General features: G+C 45.6%; 1 protein-coding gene across 1 annotated transcript in view; it reads left to right on the top strand.

Moving 5' to 3' along the window:
• The window catches only part of LOC130115459 (protein jagged-1b), a 65292-nt gene that overhangs the window by 33651 nt on the left and 13186 nt on the right, over window positions 1-18455 (top strand). Inside the window, exons 4-8 of the mRNA XM_056283126.1 lie at window positions 4886-5134; window positions 6712-6772; window positions 6904-7034; window positions 10316-10435; window positions 11262-11375. Of these exons, the coding sequence (XP_056139101.1) occupies window positions 4886-5134; window positions 6712-6772; window positions 6904-7034; window positions 10316-10435; window positions 11262-11375 (675 nt within the window). The remainder of the gene's footprint in view (window positions 1-4885; window positions 5135-6711; window positions 6773-6903; window positions 7035-10315; window positions 10436-11261; window positions 11376-18455) is intronic.

Raw genomic sequence — 18455 nt, 5'->3', positions numbered from 1 at the left:
TTTGGCAAACCGTTATGCACCATCTCCGCTGTGCTGACTGGTAATGAAGTCACCTCCTCCACTTTTTCAGTGATTCTTGCCAGTCACTATATTTGACTCTGGCAATCCCCTCAGAGTAACCGGGAAAAATCCCAAAATGCATTGCATTCATTTTAAAGCAGGAACAGCAACCTGCGGCAGAAATGTTCTCACAGTTGGAGTTGTGATAGTAGGAAGCGGTCAATGAATGTGTGCGTGTGCTTGTGTGTACGTGTGTGTGTGTGAGGGGAGGGGGGGGTGTACGGCTGAAGTGACAACAAATCGACAGACACACAGATGCATGGCTAGATATATATACGGTGCATTCATGTGCACAAGTTCACACACACACACACACTGACACGCACACACACACTCATTCACTCAAACACTGTCACACAAACACACACCGGCCAGTATTTGCGGCTGTTTTCATTCTTTAGTGTGAAACCATGATGATCTCATCTCTCCATCGGGGGTTTGTTATGTGTGGCTATTAGCGGCCTCCACTCCTCATTCGCTCTGTTTCCCTCTGTCTCGTCCCCCCCCCCCTCTCTCTGTCTGTCTCTCTCTCTCTCTCTCACACACACACCGCACTGCCATCCCTATGCTGTGTTGTTATCTCACCATCTCACCTTATTTCCTCATCTCTTATAAATACAAATGCAGCTTGACTCTGTGTTTCACACACACCCTCACATACATAGGCACATGCATAATGACATACGCACACACACACACGCACACACACACATATATACACACTAGCAGGCACACACACACACACACATTCTCACTGCTTTGTGTGTGTTAATACCCTGTCGACGAGGATTATAACTGAGCTGGGACTGACAGCCCCTCTGGGAAATCCCCCGAGGGGTCAGGAGCACCGGCGGCCAGCCCGGCTCTGCCCCGAGTCCATTCCCTTTTCCAACACAATGCCGGTCCCCTCTGTGACAGTCCCTCTGTCGCTCGCTCCCCTCTCTACACATCGCTGCTCCTTCTCCTTTTTGTTTGTCTGCCCTTTCCAATATGTCACATGTTTCAGTGAATGACGGCAGTCTGGGTTCTGGATGTCGCTGAACGCACGGGTTTAATGCACTGCAACGCAGCACACACTCAAGCCATTCATAGGCCGCCTGCTCGCCGCTACCCTGAATTAAACGTCTACAAAGTGACTCGTCTTTGCTACACCCCGCTGTGCCGCATCCAGCGTACGTCAGATCTCCGTCTCGCGCCGCATGCCTCGCAGCTGACGGCACCATCGGAACTTTCTAAGGGCACTTTGGGTTCAGTTGGGTTTGTGGTTCCTCCTCTACTGAAGTCCATGACAGATTACTCAAAACTCTCACGATTCCTCAGAAAAATGAATAGTCACAGCCCCGCTATACAGGTTCTTCTTGAGCGTATATACGCTCAGATGGAAGTCAGTCCCACCCGGCTGCATGGCGGCTGCCCACTGCCTCTAGCTACACAGCTAGGATGGGGGTAATTGCAGAGGAAGAATTGCCCCATGGGGGATTAGTGAAGTATTTCAAATCACAATTCTTCTGAGAACATGTTAGTTAGATTGAACGGCCATTTTTTTTCTGTATCCCTTCTTCAGATAGATTTCACTTATTACTGATAGACCCATGATGAAAATATGGTTTTATCAGAGGAAACTATTTTCAACTGCTAACCAGAAGTACTGGTCATTTAGGAGCACCTCTTTTGTACTTTTTTAATCATCTGAGGCCACATAGAATAGAAAATATGAAACAAATATACTTATAAATACAATATGTCAAAATGAATGTTCACCTGGTTGTCTCTGACCAATTTTTTTTCACTTAGAAACTCACTTATACTAACGAATTGAAAATCTACCAAAATTCAGCAGTAAATGTTGTTAACCATTTGTTGTCCAGCTGGGTAGGTCAGGACACAGCGTCTGAGAGTTGAACGAGTCAACACAACAGAATCTCTCTGTGTGGCTTTTGAAGCTTTTTGTCTTTCTAACAGTTATTAACAATACTTAGCACCATAACATAAAAAAAAAAAAACGGTTTCCCACCTAGGAGGCAGACATTTCCTTTTTCCAAAAATGGGATTGTTTTCTAATTGTTTCAGGGACTTAAGTGGACCTCGACCCAACAGGATTGAGAATGATTTGAAGGTTCAGAGGCGACTTATCTTTAAAACAAACAAACAAACAAACGCATTAACTTTCATTTCATATGTTGGGCCTCCAAAGGGCTCTCTGAAAGTAAGCCTGGACCAAGACCGTCCATGAAATGTCTCATCTCATTTCATCTCATCTCATCTCATCATCAGTCGCTTCTCTGGGGTCGGGTTGCGGTGGCAGCAAGCTAAATAGGGCACTCATGACGTCCCTCTCCTCAGCAACGCCCTCCAGCTGCTCCTGGGGGATCCCAAGGCATTCCTAGGCCAGATTGGACATGTAGTCCCTCCAGTGAGTTCTGGGTCTACCCCGGGGTCTCCTCCCAGTTGGACGTGCCCAGAAAACCTCCAAAGGAAGGCACCCAGGAGGCATCCTAATCAGATGCCCAAACCACCTCAACTGGCTCCTTTCGACACGAAGGAGCAGCGGCTCTACTCTAAGCTACCCACCCTATCTCTAAGGCTGAGCCCAGACACCCTATGGAGGAAACTCATTTCAGGGAGATTGACAGGTGGATTGGTGCAGCATCAGCAGTAATGCGGACGTTGTACAGGACCGTTGTGGTGAAGAGGGAGCTGAGCTGGAAGGCAAAGCTCTCAATTTACCAGTCACTCTCCAGCCCAACCCTCACCTATGGTCATAGGTTGAGATCATGGATACAAATGGTTGAAATGAGTTTCCATGAAATGTGAAAATTAAAACTTTGCCATAGTACTAAACCAAATACATTTTTGGAAGGATCTTGACCTGTAGAGTAATATTATGTCAGTCCAAAGACTGTAAATGGCTCCTGCTTTGAATATATTGACCTCTGAACCTTGATCTCAGTGCATGTTGGAAGGCTTGTCATTCAGCAACAGAAGGGGTTACAGACATGGGACTAGCGGTTATAGAGAGCTGCTGACTTCAGCTATGTGACCACACTCATACGGGCATAGACACCAAGTGGGGGCACTGTCAAATATGGTCATAATCAATTTTCCCCCTTTTAACAATTGGATATTTAACATCTGATCACACAAATGTGTTTCCCATCCCCTTAAACCCCTGAGTGTACTCTCAATTCAGTGTTTACAACTTCAAATTCTTCCAATTCTAGGAAATACACTAATATTTTTAAAAAGTACATTCCCTTGAGCCACACCACGCAGCTTGAAATACAAATCAGCACCATAGTTGTAGTTTTTCCAGTTTGCAAACTAGCATCATAAATATTCATGTTCATGTTCATAAAATATTCCGCTCATTTGTTGAGCACTTTTAACAACACCATTGACGGTCTCCGAAAAAAACGCTATCTTTATATATAATATAAATCAAATATTTACTACAGCCGAAACATAAATTATACTGCATTTAGGTAGTTTATTTGACAAAAACATACAAATGTAGATTTATTTAGGATATCCTAGCGTTTTGGTGTTGTATTCAATGTTAGAAATGCGGCATTCCATCAATTTTCCGGTGAGGCCTGAAAGAATCTTCATCATAACTAATAAACTAAAAGTCATGTCCATTCACTGAATGAAGATTATGAAAATAAAATGCACATTTCTCGCTAGAAATATTATCAGCACATTTTAATGCCGAAACCATCATAAGTATTGGATTTTCCACTGAAAATAAAAGGAATATAACTTTTTTTTCAAGGACATAAGCGTGACAGTCATTTGACGTGACTGTCATGTTTCTGTCCTCTGTCTTCAATTTATAGCCAACGTCACCAACACTGGCTATAAATTGAAATATTTTTTTTTGGGTTCAGAAACGTTGAGGTTTTAATGTATCTGCGGTTTGCAGAAACGTAAAATGCCAACATTTTATTGTGGCGACTGGAACACTACTCTACTGATATCTATTGAACAGCCCTGCACCTGCAACACTGAGGCTAATGGGGTATCACGAGCATCATAGCTTGAAGCGTGAGGCTGCTGACCAAGCTGCCATATTTGACGAGCTGGGAACAAGAACATGTTGAAATAGAAATAGAATGAGGCGTTTGGGTAGCGTAGCGGTCTATTCCGTTGCTTACAAACACAGGGCTCGCTGGTTCGAATCCCCATGTTACCTCCGGCTTGGTCGGGCATCCCTACAGACGAAATTGGCAGTGTCTGCGGGTGGGAAACCGGACGTCGGTACGTGTCCTGGTCGCTGCACTAGCGCCTCCTCTGGTCGGTCGGGGCGCCTGTGTGTGTGTGTGTGTGTGTGTGTGTGTGTGTGTGTGTGTGTGTGTGTGTGTGTGTGTGTGTGTGTGTCTTGGCCCTGTGATGGACTGGCGGCTTGTCCAGGGTGTCTCCCCGCCTGCCGCCCAATGACTGCTAGGATAGGCTCCAGTATCCCCACGAGCCTGAGTAAGGATAAGCGGGTTGAATAATGAATGAATGAATGAATGAATGAACTGAAGGCATGGATAGTAAGGTTGATCACTAACTGTCTCAATGTTAAATCCTGCAGGTGTGTTGCTGATGCAACAGGGCCACTCATGCCCCTCCAGCTTTTGACCTTTCTCCACACTGAGTGAACAAATCCACTTCTGTCACTCATATCTTTTGTTGTCCTTTCTGCTCTTCAAGTGGTGCCCTGTGCCAGATCCCACTGATGTGTGCAGAAAAATAAACAACTGTAAACTGAAAACGCTCTTTTCCTTTCTCCACCTTTCCTCTGTCTCCCTCTCTCCATCCACCTGTCTATCCCTTCCCACAGCTCAGTTGATTGAGCGTGTTCTCCTCTCCTCCATGCTGAACCCTAGCGAGCAATGGCAGACCTTCCGACATCACAGTCGCACCATGAACCTGGAGTACCGCTTGCGCTTCCGATGCGACTCAAACTACTATGGGCCCTTCTGCAACAAGTTCTGCAGGGCACGGGACGACTTCTTTGGACACTTTGGCTGTGACTCCAGCGGCTCAAAGGTCTGCAAGGATGGCTGGACTGGAGAAGAGTGCAGAGAAGGTTAGACAAGGATGACCCATATGTCCTATCATATTTCCTGTACACGTTTGTAAATTAGTTGAAATCATCTCTTCTGATTGGCTGAGACACGCTCTGAGCCGTTTTATGATATCCAATAAATGCACACCTTTGACCTCATAAATGTTAATTTGTGTGACCTCATAAATGTTAATTTGAATATTTCCATGCTTAATATTTGAATCGCCTCGCTTTCTGGCACTAGACATGTACGATTTGAAGGAAGAATAATATTTAAAAATTATTATTTTACTATTGATAATTTCATATTTAATAGAAAGTCACCATTTGCATTGTATTTTATTAATCAGATAGACCCCAATTCTATTGGATTAATAAAGTTAGAATCGGTTAAGGTGGATAAGAGGAAGCCTGAGAGGAATCTTGACAACCCTTACCACATGGCTCACCGACGCCTTCCAATATGTCAGAAAATGGAAGTAACTTATGTCTGTTGACTTTATTGGACAATAGGAGGCATATCACACTCTGTGACTCATCATTTTGATGATCTCATGCTGTGCTCTCTGAACACTGCCATAACATTATCAGAGAGAGAGTAAATGAAGGAAATCAGGGTGGAAACCATGAGAACTATGGAGGATGTGCTGCTAGCATGATGACATCCTGTAACATTTGCCATCCCGCCCTCATCACACTTCCTGCCAAGCCCATCTTACTTCCCCCTCAGCAGGTTGCTGATTGGACCAAAGCGAAGCAGGAAGAGTGAGAAATTAGTCGGGGTATCTCCTTTGCGGTCTATGAGTCACTGCTCATGGCAAGGTCTAGGTCTGATGCCCCTTTTCATCCTGCAGGGGAATGAAAAAGACTGCTGTTGATTTGTTTTAGAACAGTTTCCTCCTATTTAGCTAGGAAAAATCCAAGATTAAGATGAAGTTAGCGTCATAAAATAAAGCAGGAAGAGGTGGATTAGTGAGAATGACTGTTCGACAACAGAAATGTTACAGCTTGCATCTGTGCAACTTCCTGGTTTTGTTTTTGTGCAGTCAGCACTGATGAGTCATGTAGCAGATTGAAGCAATAGGTCCTCACTGTGTGTCCTATATTGATGGAGAAATAGGTGTTGTCCTGCTCATGGAGTCTTTCCTCTGAATCCACCCTTCAAAGTGTCCTTGAGCAAAGCACCACCCTGCTTATTCACTGTCAGTCTGGATGAGATTGTTAGCAAAATGCCTCAAATGTAAATGAGTCAGGAGTCATTATTCACTCACAAAACTGGAGTACACATGCAACGTATCGCACTACAAGCCATCTCATGCCTTTATTTATGTAACCTCAGAACTAATGGCATTATTTTGTCTTCCCCACCAGTGTTAATTGGGCGTACAGTTTACAATGATGTCATGTTGGCACGTCAACAGGAGTCCGGTTGTTTACACTGCAGTTTCACAGTGGCTTATTACAAGAGCATGTTTTATTATTGTTTTCTGGTCCCTAACAAGCTCTGTGTGTGTGTGTGTGTGTGTGTGTGTGTGTGTGTGTGTGTGTGTGTGTGTGTGTGTGTGTGTGTGTGTGTGTGCACGTGTTTTGCCCCCCAGCTGTGTGCAAACAGGGTTGTCACCAAATCCATGGCTCCTGTACCGTGCCCGGAGAATGCAAGTGAGTCTGAGGGGCAGTTGTACACAGCGTCTCGCTAACAAGCTCGCAAATGAATAATGGATCCACATGCAAATTTTAAACGAGGGTGACAGCAAACAACCCCTTGTCGCTGCCTTCTTCCCCATGTCCAGGTGTCATTATGGCTGGCAGGGTCCTTTATGCGACCAGTGTGTGACCTTCCCAGGTTGTGTCTACGGGAGCTGCACCGAGCCCTGGCAGTGTGTGTGCGATGTCAACTGGGGAGGACTGCTGTGTGACAAAGGTAGACATCAAGCCGTTTTTTTTCCATTGTTTTGCATTTATGAAGTATGCTTGGGTGGCCCACTGGTCAGTGAGACTGTCAGCACGCTGCAACATCACAGATGTAACTCCTGCCTCTCTATCAGCTGCTGCATCTTCTGTGGAACATCTCTGCATTGAACGCTGAACCCGTACTCACCCATTTACCTCTCCCTCCGGCTAAAACCGTCGACTAAATGTCTAAAATCTAAACGCGAGGACATTGGAAACACGTGGCTAACTGAACAAGCTACGACGCATCGCGAAGAAGCACACACTTACTTGTATGAGGTCTAGACACTGGGATTTTTTAAAAATTGTAAATTTGAAAAAGATGGTCTCGTGATTACATGCGGTTTAGTTCAGTAAAACCAACATTTCACCAGGCCGGCTGTCTCCGTCAGGCTCTCTCTACGCGGCATGGAATCTGTGTGTGTGTGTGTGTGCAACCATCTTTTCCAATTCCGCAATTTAGCGGAATAAGCTAGCCACAAGAGTTACCAAGTACCCTCATTCTTCACATCTGTTTTCCTTGTCTCAGTACAATTAACCATTTCAAATTCTTTGTGGTACAATTATATTAGTCATTGTGTTTGTGTGTGTGTGTGTGCTTCTGTGTAGGTGTGAGAGAGAGAGAGAGAGAGAGAGAGAGAGAGAGAGAGAGAGAGAGAGAGAGAGAGCGAGCAGCAGGAAGGGAGAGGGGAAGGAGACCAGTAAAGAGTGAGAGAGAGAAAAGCCCTCTGTATGTATTAGTTCACCAGTAAGGAGTGGCTCTTCACACCTTCCCCCAGAGACAACACACCCATCATCTCCGTAAGATAAGGCATGACTAACTCCCCATGGATGGATTCACTCGTGGCTCCCACCTCCGCTGCTCGAACCTTTCCCACAACGCTGTAGCAATGTTCTCGCGGAGCTCCTCCCGCTGCTCCACTTTGAGACCCAGGATGTGGGAGTCACACAAGGGAGGGGGGGGCAGGGGGGGGGCATTGTGAAAGGGAAAGCCGATAGCCTTGGGTAAGGTGAACGTGAGCTGGGCTGGGTTGGGTGCTGCCCAGCTAGGTGGGGTCCTGAGCTGGTTTTCCCCCATTCAGGAGTGCTCTGTAAAGCCACCGGGAGACAAAGAGGCCGTGGGCACGGCGGAGATGGTGTCGAGAGAGTAAAGCTTTAATCAGCTTGAACACCAGAGACAACAGGCCCTGCAGCTACGGGCCTGCACACCCAGCACACTTCTCCCACCTGGATTTACTTCCCTCTCGGTGGAGGGTGTGTGTGTGTGTATTCTTGTTCACGCATTCATGTACTTCTGTCTTTGTGAGGACACCTCGTTGGCTACATTCATTAACCATCAGAACTACATGCTAGTGATGCGTGGGTCAGGGTTTTGTAATACCTGCACCCACCCGACCCGTTATGAGAGCCAACCCTCCCCGCCCGACCCGCTAAAATATGTGTTGAGTAACCACCCGAACCCGGACCAACCTGCAAGCCTCCAAATTTAGCCCGGGCTACAGCAAAGTGGGCGATGTTGCAATATTTCGATTTTGGGCTGTTTGCCCAGCATAATACACTGATTGCAAGGCGCAGCCTATTGAATATTAGCCTGAATAAAAGCTGCGGTTACCACTTAGGGCAAAATCTCGTATGGGAGCCTCAACACTCTGAAACACACATGTGTTGACCAAAACCACAATCGCAAACCGACCATAAAGCTGCTTGCATGCATGCGCGTGTGTGTCTGAGAGAAAGCGTAAGAGAAGGTGGGCTAGTAATGCACAGCCTAGCCTATTGCACACAATATTTCTGTAGGTTGGGGGCGTCCGGGTAGCGTAGCGGTCATTCCGTTGCCTACCAATATGGGGATCGCTGGTTCAAGTCCCGGTGTTACTTCCGGCTTGGTTGGGCGTCTCTACAGACACAATTGGCTGTGTCTGTGGGTGGGAAGACGGATGTGGGTATGTGTCCTGGTCGCTGCACTAGCGCCTCCTCTGGTCAGTCGGGGTGCCTGTTCGGGGGGGAGGAGGGGAACTGGGGGGAATAGCGTGATCCTCCCACACGCTACATCCCCCCCCCCGGTGAAACGCCTCACTGTCAGGTGAAAAGAGGCGTCTGGCGACTCCACATGTATCGGAGGAGGCATGTGGTAGTCTGCAGCCCTCCCTGGACCGGCAGAGGGGGTGGAGCAGCGACCGGGACGGCTCGGAAAATAAGGTAATTGGCCGAGTACAATGGGGGAGAAAAAGGGGGGGCCACCGGGGGGGGGGGGGCCCAAAAAAGAAAAGTCTGTAAATTATTTATAACTTACTCGGAACGCCACTTGGTCACTTTTTGAACGACTCGCCCGAACCCGTGATATTTTCTAGTAAGCCTGACCCGAACCCGCCCCCGACCAGCAGGTTGACCCGTGGGTCGGGTGGGTTGTTGGTCGACCTGCACATCACTGCTACATGCCTAACCTTAACCCTTAACCCAACCTTAACCTAATCCTAATTCTACCCTTAACTCTAAATCCTAACCCTAAAATAGACCTGCAAAGAAGTGAAGACTCAAAAATCCTCATTGTGATGGTTAAAAACTCAAACTGGTCCTCACCAAGGTAGGTGTGTGTGCTGTGTTTATGTTTGACGGTGAAAGATGGTGAAACATAACCTGCTCTTACATGATCCCCTTGAAGGTAGGAAGTTGTTTGTTTGTGTGTGTGTGTGTGTGTGTATGTGTGTGTGTGCGCGCGCGTGTACACACTGGCTTCTGTAAATGTCATAGTGTGCTGCACCCTTTGCCTCAGATGAGAGTCAAACTGATCAAGGATGTGTTCAAAGAGATTAGAAGGGATGCTGCTATCATGTCATTTGTTTTCCTCACCACTTTTGTCCCTTTCTTGTAAGATCTCTCCGTCTGTCTGTCTGTCTATCCATCTATCTATCTATCTGTCTGTCTGTCTGTCTGTCTGTCTGTCTGTCTGTCTGTCTGTCTATCTATCTATCTATCTATCTATCTATCTATCTATCTATCTATCTGTCTATCTGTCTGTCTGTCTGTCTGTCTGTCTGTCTGTCTGTCTGTCTGTCTGTCCATCTGATGATCTATCTCTCCCATGGTGTTCTATAAATTCTGTGATCTAAAAATTAAAATCTATCTATCTATCTAGCTATCTGTCTGATGACCTATCTCTCCTGTGGTGTTCTATAAATTCTTTGATCTAAAAATTAAAATAATAAAGGGTTACCATCTCCCATCTTACACCACTCTCCTCCTCCCTGTCAGACCTGAACTACTGTGGTACCCACCAGCCCTGTAAGAACGGGGGTACCTGCGCCAACACAGAGCCTAATGAGTACCAGTGTGAGTGCCAAGAGGGGTTCCGCGGGCGCAACTGTGACATTGGTGAGTGCACAAAGCCCTGCGACATATGAACCATCAGAAACAAATATTCACTCCTGAGTGTTTAAACATGTGGACAAATGTTTTCAGACACATGTATGGGCTGTCCTGGGTCCTTTCTGTGTGGCATTTGCATGTTCTCCCCATGTCTGTGTGGGTTTTCTCCGGGTGCTCCGGTTTCCTCCCACCATCAAAAAGACGTGCATGTTAGGGTTAGTACTCCTGTCTGTGCCCCTGAGCAAGGCAATGGAAAGAAGAACTGGAGTTGGTCTCTGGGCGCTGCAGCTACCCACTGCTCCTATACAATAGGATGGGTTAAATGCAGAAGACAAATTTCATTGAAAGAATAAAATGACAAAATAAAATAGCTTTCTTTTCACACACATATATATATATACACCCTGCCTGCCAGTTTTCACACACTTCATTTTGAGGATGCATGTTTAGTTGCTTTTACATTTGAACCGAGTTCATTTGCCTTAATTAACTGTAGCATAGAGTGTTTGCTTAATGGCAATAATGAAACATTTGATAATTTAATATTCAAAATGCCTGCTGTAGTTTGAATTGGTCAAGATTATATTAAGGGATACGATGAGTGAAGCAAAACGAATGTGTTTCCCAGTTCAGACCGAGACATCACAACTAGTAATCACGATCCCAGTGTTTTGCAGTGTAATGTGGTTCACATATTGCCTCGTTCCAGATTGTGCAGCCCTACTTCAATTCTCTTCGCTTCGAGCCGTTCTATGTCCCCCATTTCCTCTTCCCACACCCCCCTCATCTTCTGCACCTCTTGTTGTTGTTGTTCCTGTCTCCCTCTAATCAGTGGAACACGCGTGTTTGTCGTCCCCGTGTGCAAACGGCGCCACCTGTGTCGAGGATCCTACAGGTTTCAGCTGCATCTGCACCGATGGCTGGACCGGACACACGTGCGCAGAGGGTGATTGTCACACACACAAACACACACACACACATTGCTGGCTGGTGTGGTGTCTAATTGTGCATGATTGGTGGTTGTTGGATCACATCCAGGAAGTGATCCTGATCAATCCACCAGAGGAAGCCAATTTATACAAAGCACAAACAGCATCAATTAGTATTCCCTCTTAGATGTCCTCTCTCTCTCTCTCTCTCTCTCTCTCTCTCTCTCTCTCTCTCTCTCTCTCTCTCTCTCTCTCTCGCTCTCGCTCTCTCTTCCTCTTCTTCTTTCCCTTGTGTGTGTTTGTGTGTTTATACATGTCAATGTTTGAGAGAGTGAGTGTTTGTGCGCTGCAGTTACATGTTCAGCAGAGGGTGCAGATGTAGCGAGTCGAGGCATAGGTGGCGCTATTAAGAGGCTGGGGGAAGCTTAGTTTCCCCAAAATTATCACTGAAAAAAATTTAGCCTTCAACAAAATCATGATTTTTTTTTGGGCAATAACTACTGGCAAACATTAAAATCACTACTACTAGCCTAACTTATACCAGGGAACAATGCAGGATGGAGGTCTAGAAGCAGGGACATTGTTATTATTATTATTTTTATTATTATTTTTTTTAAATTCGTAAATATTGTTTTTTGAACATTCTTGTTATAAATGTTTATTTCTGTTCAGTCTATTTCAATGCCAACCAACACCGACTATGCTTGCGTACCAACATAGCTGTTGGTTTTGTTTCGTGTCTGGTGTACTGCTGGGTACTTGTAATACCCCGGTCATCGAGGTGGAAAAAGCTGTGATTGTTTTCAACTTGCTATGTCTGTGTTATGTCTGTAATATGTTGGTAAAATAACAAGCACGAAACCGTCCAGACCCACGGCGCACCTGATGCGAGTTGCGAGCACGTCCTACTGAGCATCCCTCTCAGGTCGTCCGTGAGTGAGTGATTGACTGAGTGAGTGAGTGACTCAAGTAGTCAGTGAGTGAGTGAGCACTAGTGAGTGAGTAAGAGCTAGTGAGTGAGAGAGTAAGAGCTAGTGAGTGAGTGAGTGAGAGCTAGTGAGTGAGTGAGTGACTCGAGTCAGTGAGTAAGTGAGCGCTAGTGAGTGAGTAAGAGCTAGTGAGTGAGTGAGTAAGAGCTAGTGAGTGAGTGAGAGTGAGTGACTCAAGTAGTCAGTGAGTGAGTGAGCACTAGTGAGTGAGTAAGAGCTAGTGAGTGAGAGAGTAAGAGCTAGTGAGTGAGTGAGTGAGAGCCAGTGAGTGAGTGAGCACTAGTGAGTGAGTAAGAGCTAGTGAGTGAGAGAGTAAGAGCTAGTGAGTGAGTGAGTGAGAGCCAGTGAGTGAGTGAGTGAGTGAGTGAGTGAGTGACTCGAGTCAGTGAGTAAGTGAGCGCTAGTGAGTGAGTAAGAGCTAGTGAGTGAGTGAGTGAGTGAGAGCGAGTGAGTGAGTGAGAGCTAGTGAGTGAGTGAGTAAGAGCTAATGAGTGAGTAAGATCTAGTGAGCGAGTGAGTGAGTAAGAGCTAATGAGTGAGCGAGTGAGTGAGTGAGTAAGAGCTAATGAGTGAGTGAGTGAGTGAGAGCTAATGAGTGAGTGAGTGAGTGAGAGCTAGTGAGTGAGTGAATGAGTGAGTGACCACAATTTGTGATTCATAGCCCACGGCAGCACTTGTACAGCACCGTGGGAAAAAGGTTATAATAAATACAGGTTTGACATCCTCTGTCTACCAGCCACAGCTTATAGACGCATGCAAACACCCTCTTCATTCTGAGACGTGTGACAAAACAAACATCTCTGAAAACAGGCCTCAGGATAAATGAACGTTAACCTGTGTGAAGAATGAACCGAGTTATTCTGCTATGCCATCTCAGTTCGATGACACCAGCGATAGTAACGTATCGGCCTAACAGGAAGTTCAATTGTAATTTAAAGTCAAACGCTCACAGTTGAATCAGGTTCACTGAGTTGTATTTTAGCAAGATAAGGACTTTCTTATTTACAAGTGCCGGTCTAGCTGTTGGGTTAAGCTAATTTTGTCCATGAAAATCCTAGGGAATTTCACTTCCCCATGGCTGATGTCTTGGCATCAGCGCGGAGTGAGTCAAATGTTTTATTCTGTGGTCCCGTTGTTTCTATTTCAGCCACCGGGATATTAGTACAATGATATTAATACAGCGGGTTACAACTCTTCAAGAAGACTGGTCGATAAACTGACATCGCTGTGTGATTTTGCGGTGTTTTCTTACGCCTACGAAACACTGTGTGTGTTTGTGTGCGTGTTTGTGTGCGTGTCTCGCTGTGTATGCACACGGCTGTAACTGTGGACGGCTGGATGATGCAGTTTCGGTATGTCAGACCTGTGTATAAACACGCAGTGATCCACATCCTCCACCTTCGCCCCCATGCCAATAAAATATGCTGCAGGTTGGCAGAAAGGCAAGTTGGTGCAGAAAGCACAGGAAAACATCAAGGAGGACTTTTTTTTTTTTTTTTTTTTAGAGAGAGATGAGAGAAACAGATATGGAGGAAAAAATTGTTGGTTGTTAACTTTTTTTTGTTCGATTGACATGGTTTTAATTTGATAATTAAAGATTAACAGTGTTGTAGTTTATGTTTTTATTATTGTCAACAAATGCTATGACAAGATTAATTCCCCCCATGCGTTCCCCGTACGCTCAGGTGTCTCTATGCACGCTCACTAATCCAGCGAAGAAAATCAAAGAAAATTGAATGAGTTCATCTGGATACAATGTTTATATTGACAGATACATTTCATCACTCATCTAAGTGCCCTCCTCACTCTGAACTGACTGCAGGTATTCCCCCCCCCCCTTATAAACAACACAGCTGCATAACAACCGAAACCAACGACCAGTTTCATATGCAAATAGGCACACTCTCAAGTCTTTTCTGCCTGGCTGACGGCACACTTAGCTCCCATCTAGGAAGCCGTAGCATCCCGTTGTTTTCAAAGATCATTAAATACAGGTTGCAGAAGACATAGCTTCAGCTTTAAACAGTGTTGTGCGTTATTGTGGAGAACCTGTGTAGTCCACTTTTTCCAAAGGGGACTTCAAAAGGGGCGGCACGGTGGTGCAGTGGTTAGCGTGGTCGCCTCACAGCAAGAAGGTCCTGGGTTCGAACCCCGGAGTAGTCCATCCTTGGGGGGGTCATCCCAAGTCGTCCTCTGTGTGGAGTTTGCATGTTCTCCCCATGTCTGTATGGGTTTTCCTCCGGGGGCTCCGGTTTCCTCCCACAGTCCAAAGACGTGTAGGTCAGGTGAATTGGCCGTACTAAATTGTCCCTAGGTGTGTGTGTGTGTGTGTGTGTGTGTGTGTGTGTGTGTCAGCCCTGTGATGGCCTGGCGGCCTGTCCAGGGTGTCTCCCCGCCAGGATAAGCGGTTCGGATAATGGATGGATGGATGGATGGATGGACTTCAAAAGGGGGCAAATTTTTCTGTTCAGTAGAGACAATTTTCATTACTTCAGCGCTGCATATTTGTATTTATTCCTAATGTGACAAGCAAATGGAAGCCAACTACTGACATGATAGCAGGCACTTTAACTCGAGAGAGTCAGGGCAGTGAAGTGTGTGGTACCTTCACGCTCAAGTGTGCCAGAAATGAAACTAATTTCAATAAACCACAAAAGTGATATGTTATCTTATAAATTTGATTCAGAAAAACGTGAAACATGCAGGTTGTTTGCAATGATTCATTAAGGTGACCAAGGGATGCTTCCTGGATGGGAGCTGTGTGACCTGTGATTGAGTATGTATTGCATTTGTCGACAGTGAAAAAAACATAAAATTACATGTGTTATCCTTGAAGACCTTGCTTACACTGCATATAGAAATTTCTGCGTTTTCAGACCAGCCTCTGTGTGAAAGGCAGGCAAACAGAGAGGTCCTTCAGCTTCAGGCTGTGTTTTCTTTTTCTAGATAAAGAAAATAGATAAAGAAAATCAATTATGGCGACCAGCATGGATGCAAGTCCATGAATACTGGGCTGGGATCCAGCGCTGCACCTGTGCCCCCATCCATAGGGTTGGTGGTTGTGTCAGGATCCGATGTAAAATTTTACGAAATCAGTATGCGGCTTGACAAGACCATACCAGATTGGTCAAGGCCCAGGCTAACAATGGCCGCCATTGGTGCTGTGCCCTCACGTGGTACCGATGGAAACAATGAAGTCCGCTCTGGTGATGCCTGAAAAACAGGAAACAAGCCAAGGGAAGAGGAAGATTAAGAACGTCATATTGTGCTTTCAGGGCGAGTCTATATAAATGGATTACATTTGCGTCTGACACTCACATTGTAAGATGTCCTGCACCTTTTGTGTCTGTCATAATGCTGCGTCCTTGGCAAGGTCTCCAATGACAGACATTCTTTTTTCAAAGGGACAAACCTGGTTAAAGGAGGGTTAAATAAAATCAGATTTGAAGTCAGAATTGTTTCCGCTTGTCCGACCTCGACCAGCAAGTTCTGTTCAGCAGCTTCCCCACCAGCCTCTGCTGAAGTGCAGAGCAGTCTTTAAGCTGTCAAAAACACCGTTATTATGAAATTAGCAAACATGAACAGCTCAACAAAGTCATAATTACCAGGCACAAAGTTCGGGACTTCTGTGATCCAAGACTTTCCAAATCGTGACATTTGAGTTGTCAACAGCATGGCGGGATCAGTGGATATTCAGTGGTTGCGTGTGTTATATCAAATCAAAAATAATTTTTCAAATGTAAACTTTAATTTCATTTGATAGGCCCATGTGCTCCGGCACATATAACTGCTACTACTACTTCTACTACTACTACTACTACTTTTGGCTGTTCCCATTAGGGGTCGCCACAGCAGATCATCCGATTCCATCTCTTCTTGTCCTCTGCTTCTTCCTCTGTCACACCAGCCACCTGCATGTTCCCCCTCACATCCATAAATCTCCTCTTTGGCCTTCCTCTTTTCCTCTTCCGGGCAGCTCCATATTCAGCATCCTTCTCCCGATATACCCAGCATCTCTCCTCCACACATGTCCAAGCCATCTCAATCTTGCCTCTCTTGCTTTGTCTCCAAACCATCCAACCTGAGCTGTCCCTCTAATGTAATCGTTCCTAATCCTGTCCTTCTTCGTCACTCCCAATGAAAATCTTAGCATCTTCAACTTTTGCCACCTCCAGCTCCGCCTCATGTCTTTTTATCAGTGCCACTGTATCCAAACCATATAACATATAGCTGGTCTCACAACCATTTTGTAAGCCTTCCCTTTAACTCTTTCTGGTACCCTTCTGTAGCAAATCATTCCTGACACTCTTCTCCGCCCACTCCACCCTGCCTGCACTCTCTTCTTCACCTCTCTCCTGCACTCCCCGTTACTTTGGACAGTTGACCCCAAGTATTCAAACTCATACACCTTCATCACCTCTACTCCTTGCATCCTCACCATTCCACTGTCCTCCCTCTCATTCACGCATAGGTATTCCGTCTTGCTTCTACTGACTCCGGCACATAACAAACAACGTAAAGGAGTAACGAAACCCTAGACCATTTTAGTGAGTTTGTTAGCATCTACAGGTTGAAAACTATGCAAAGGTTAAAAACATGGCAGGCTGGTCTTGGTACTCTGTGGTGTTAGCATAGCAGGATAAACACAGCTGCAGCTAATAACAATGGCTCTGTTGGATGTATGTGTACCAAAGAACCAGCACTGGCAGTACTGTTAACAGTTGTTAGTGCTGTCTTTCTGTCTGTCTGTCTGTCAGTGCTGATAGGTGTGATGAAGTACCTAAAGCAAACAGTCATTATTAATAACATTATTCACTGCAGCTGTGCTTATCCTGCTATGCTAACACCACAGAGTACCTAGACCAGTCTGGCATGTTTTTAACCTTTACATCGTTTTTAATCTGTAGACGTCAGCAAATTCACGACAATGCTAGGGTCTAGTTATTCTTTACTGTTTCCATATTGGCTCAGAAACTCGATCTCCGTATCTAATGCATTCTCTCCTCTTTGTCACAGAATTGACAAACATCTCTGTGCCTCAATACGTTGGTGAAGCAACAGGAGCAACAAAATACCTCGACTTGCGATGCCTATATTGTTGTTGTTTCCGACCAAAATCACTTGATCACACAAAAGGTCAAATTTTTGAGTATTGAACAAATGATTCGGAGCTAAAGAAGAGGACTGTGCGCTCCATTGTCCTGCTTGCTGGACTTTTACCTCTCTTCGCCTCTTGGACAAGGCTCCATTCTTTCCCCTGCTTGCCACTCACTCTCATTGGCATGACTGAGAAGTTGTAGCCGGCACTGACTGACAGTCAACAGACAGCCTATCTCTGTCTTTCTCCGTGGGGAAAACTCTCCAGGGAACGTGGACTGAGTGGCTTGTCTGGCCTGTAAGGAATGACAACCATAACCATAACCACAACACAGCTTTGTTTTCAGACCAGATTTATATACATAACGAATATTAATTAAAGGCTTCTTTGTTTATTGTGAATTCTTCTTCAAGATTTTAGAGAGCCGCTGCTGACAGTTATTATTGTGCAGGGTTGCAGTTGGGGTCATGAGGATGGAAAATGCTTGTTCTGTTAGGGTTAGGTAAATGAAAAAAGGTTATGAGAGAGGAGCTGCTGAGTGAAAGATTTATACCACAGAGCCACGCATGGGAAAATCTGATGCCACTGCAGTTATAGATGGTTAACCCCCCGATCCGAGACACAGTGTCCGCTCTACATTGTCTGCTGGTCTGTTTCTTTGTCTCTCACCCCCCTTTCTTTCTGGTTTCTCCCTCTCTCTTTTAATATCATTCTCATGTTACCCCAGTTCCTTAATCTGTTTATAATTCCTCTTCAAAGAAGTGGAACTAGGTGTGTCATCATTTCCATTTTCCCCCCTCCCTTTTTCTCCCCAATTGTATTTGGCCAATTACCCCACTCTTCCAAGCCATCCCAGTCGCCATGTCACCCCCTCTGCCGATCCGAGGAGGGCTGCAGACTGCCACATGCCTCCTCCGATACATGTGGAGTCGCCAGTCACTTCTTTTCACCTGACTGTGAGGAGTTTCGCCAGGGGGATGTAGAGCATGGGAGGATCACGCTATTCCCCC

This window comes from Lampris incognitus, chromosome 7 (genome assembly GCF_029633865.1).
Source record: "Lampris incognitus isolate fLamInc1 chromosome 7, fLamInc1.hap2, whole genome shotgun sequence".
Classification (NCBI taxonomy): domain Eukaryota; kingdom Metazoa; phylum Chordata; class Actinopteri; order Lampriformes; family Lampridae; genus Lampris; species Lampris incognitus.
The sequence above is the reverse complement of the archived record's forward strand: the minus strand, read 5'-3'. Positions and strand labels throughout refer to the sequence as shown.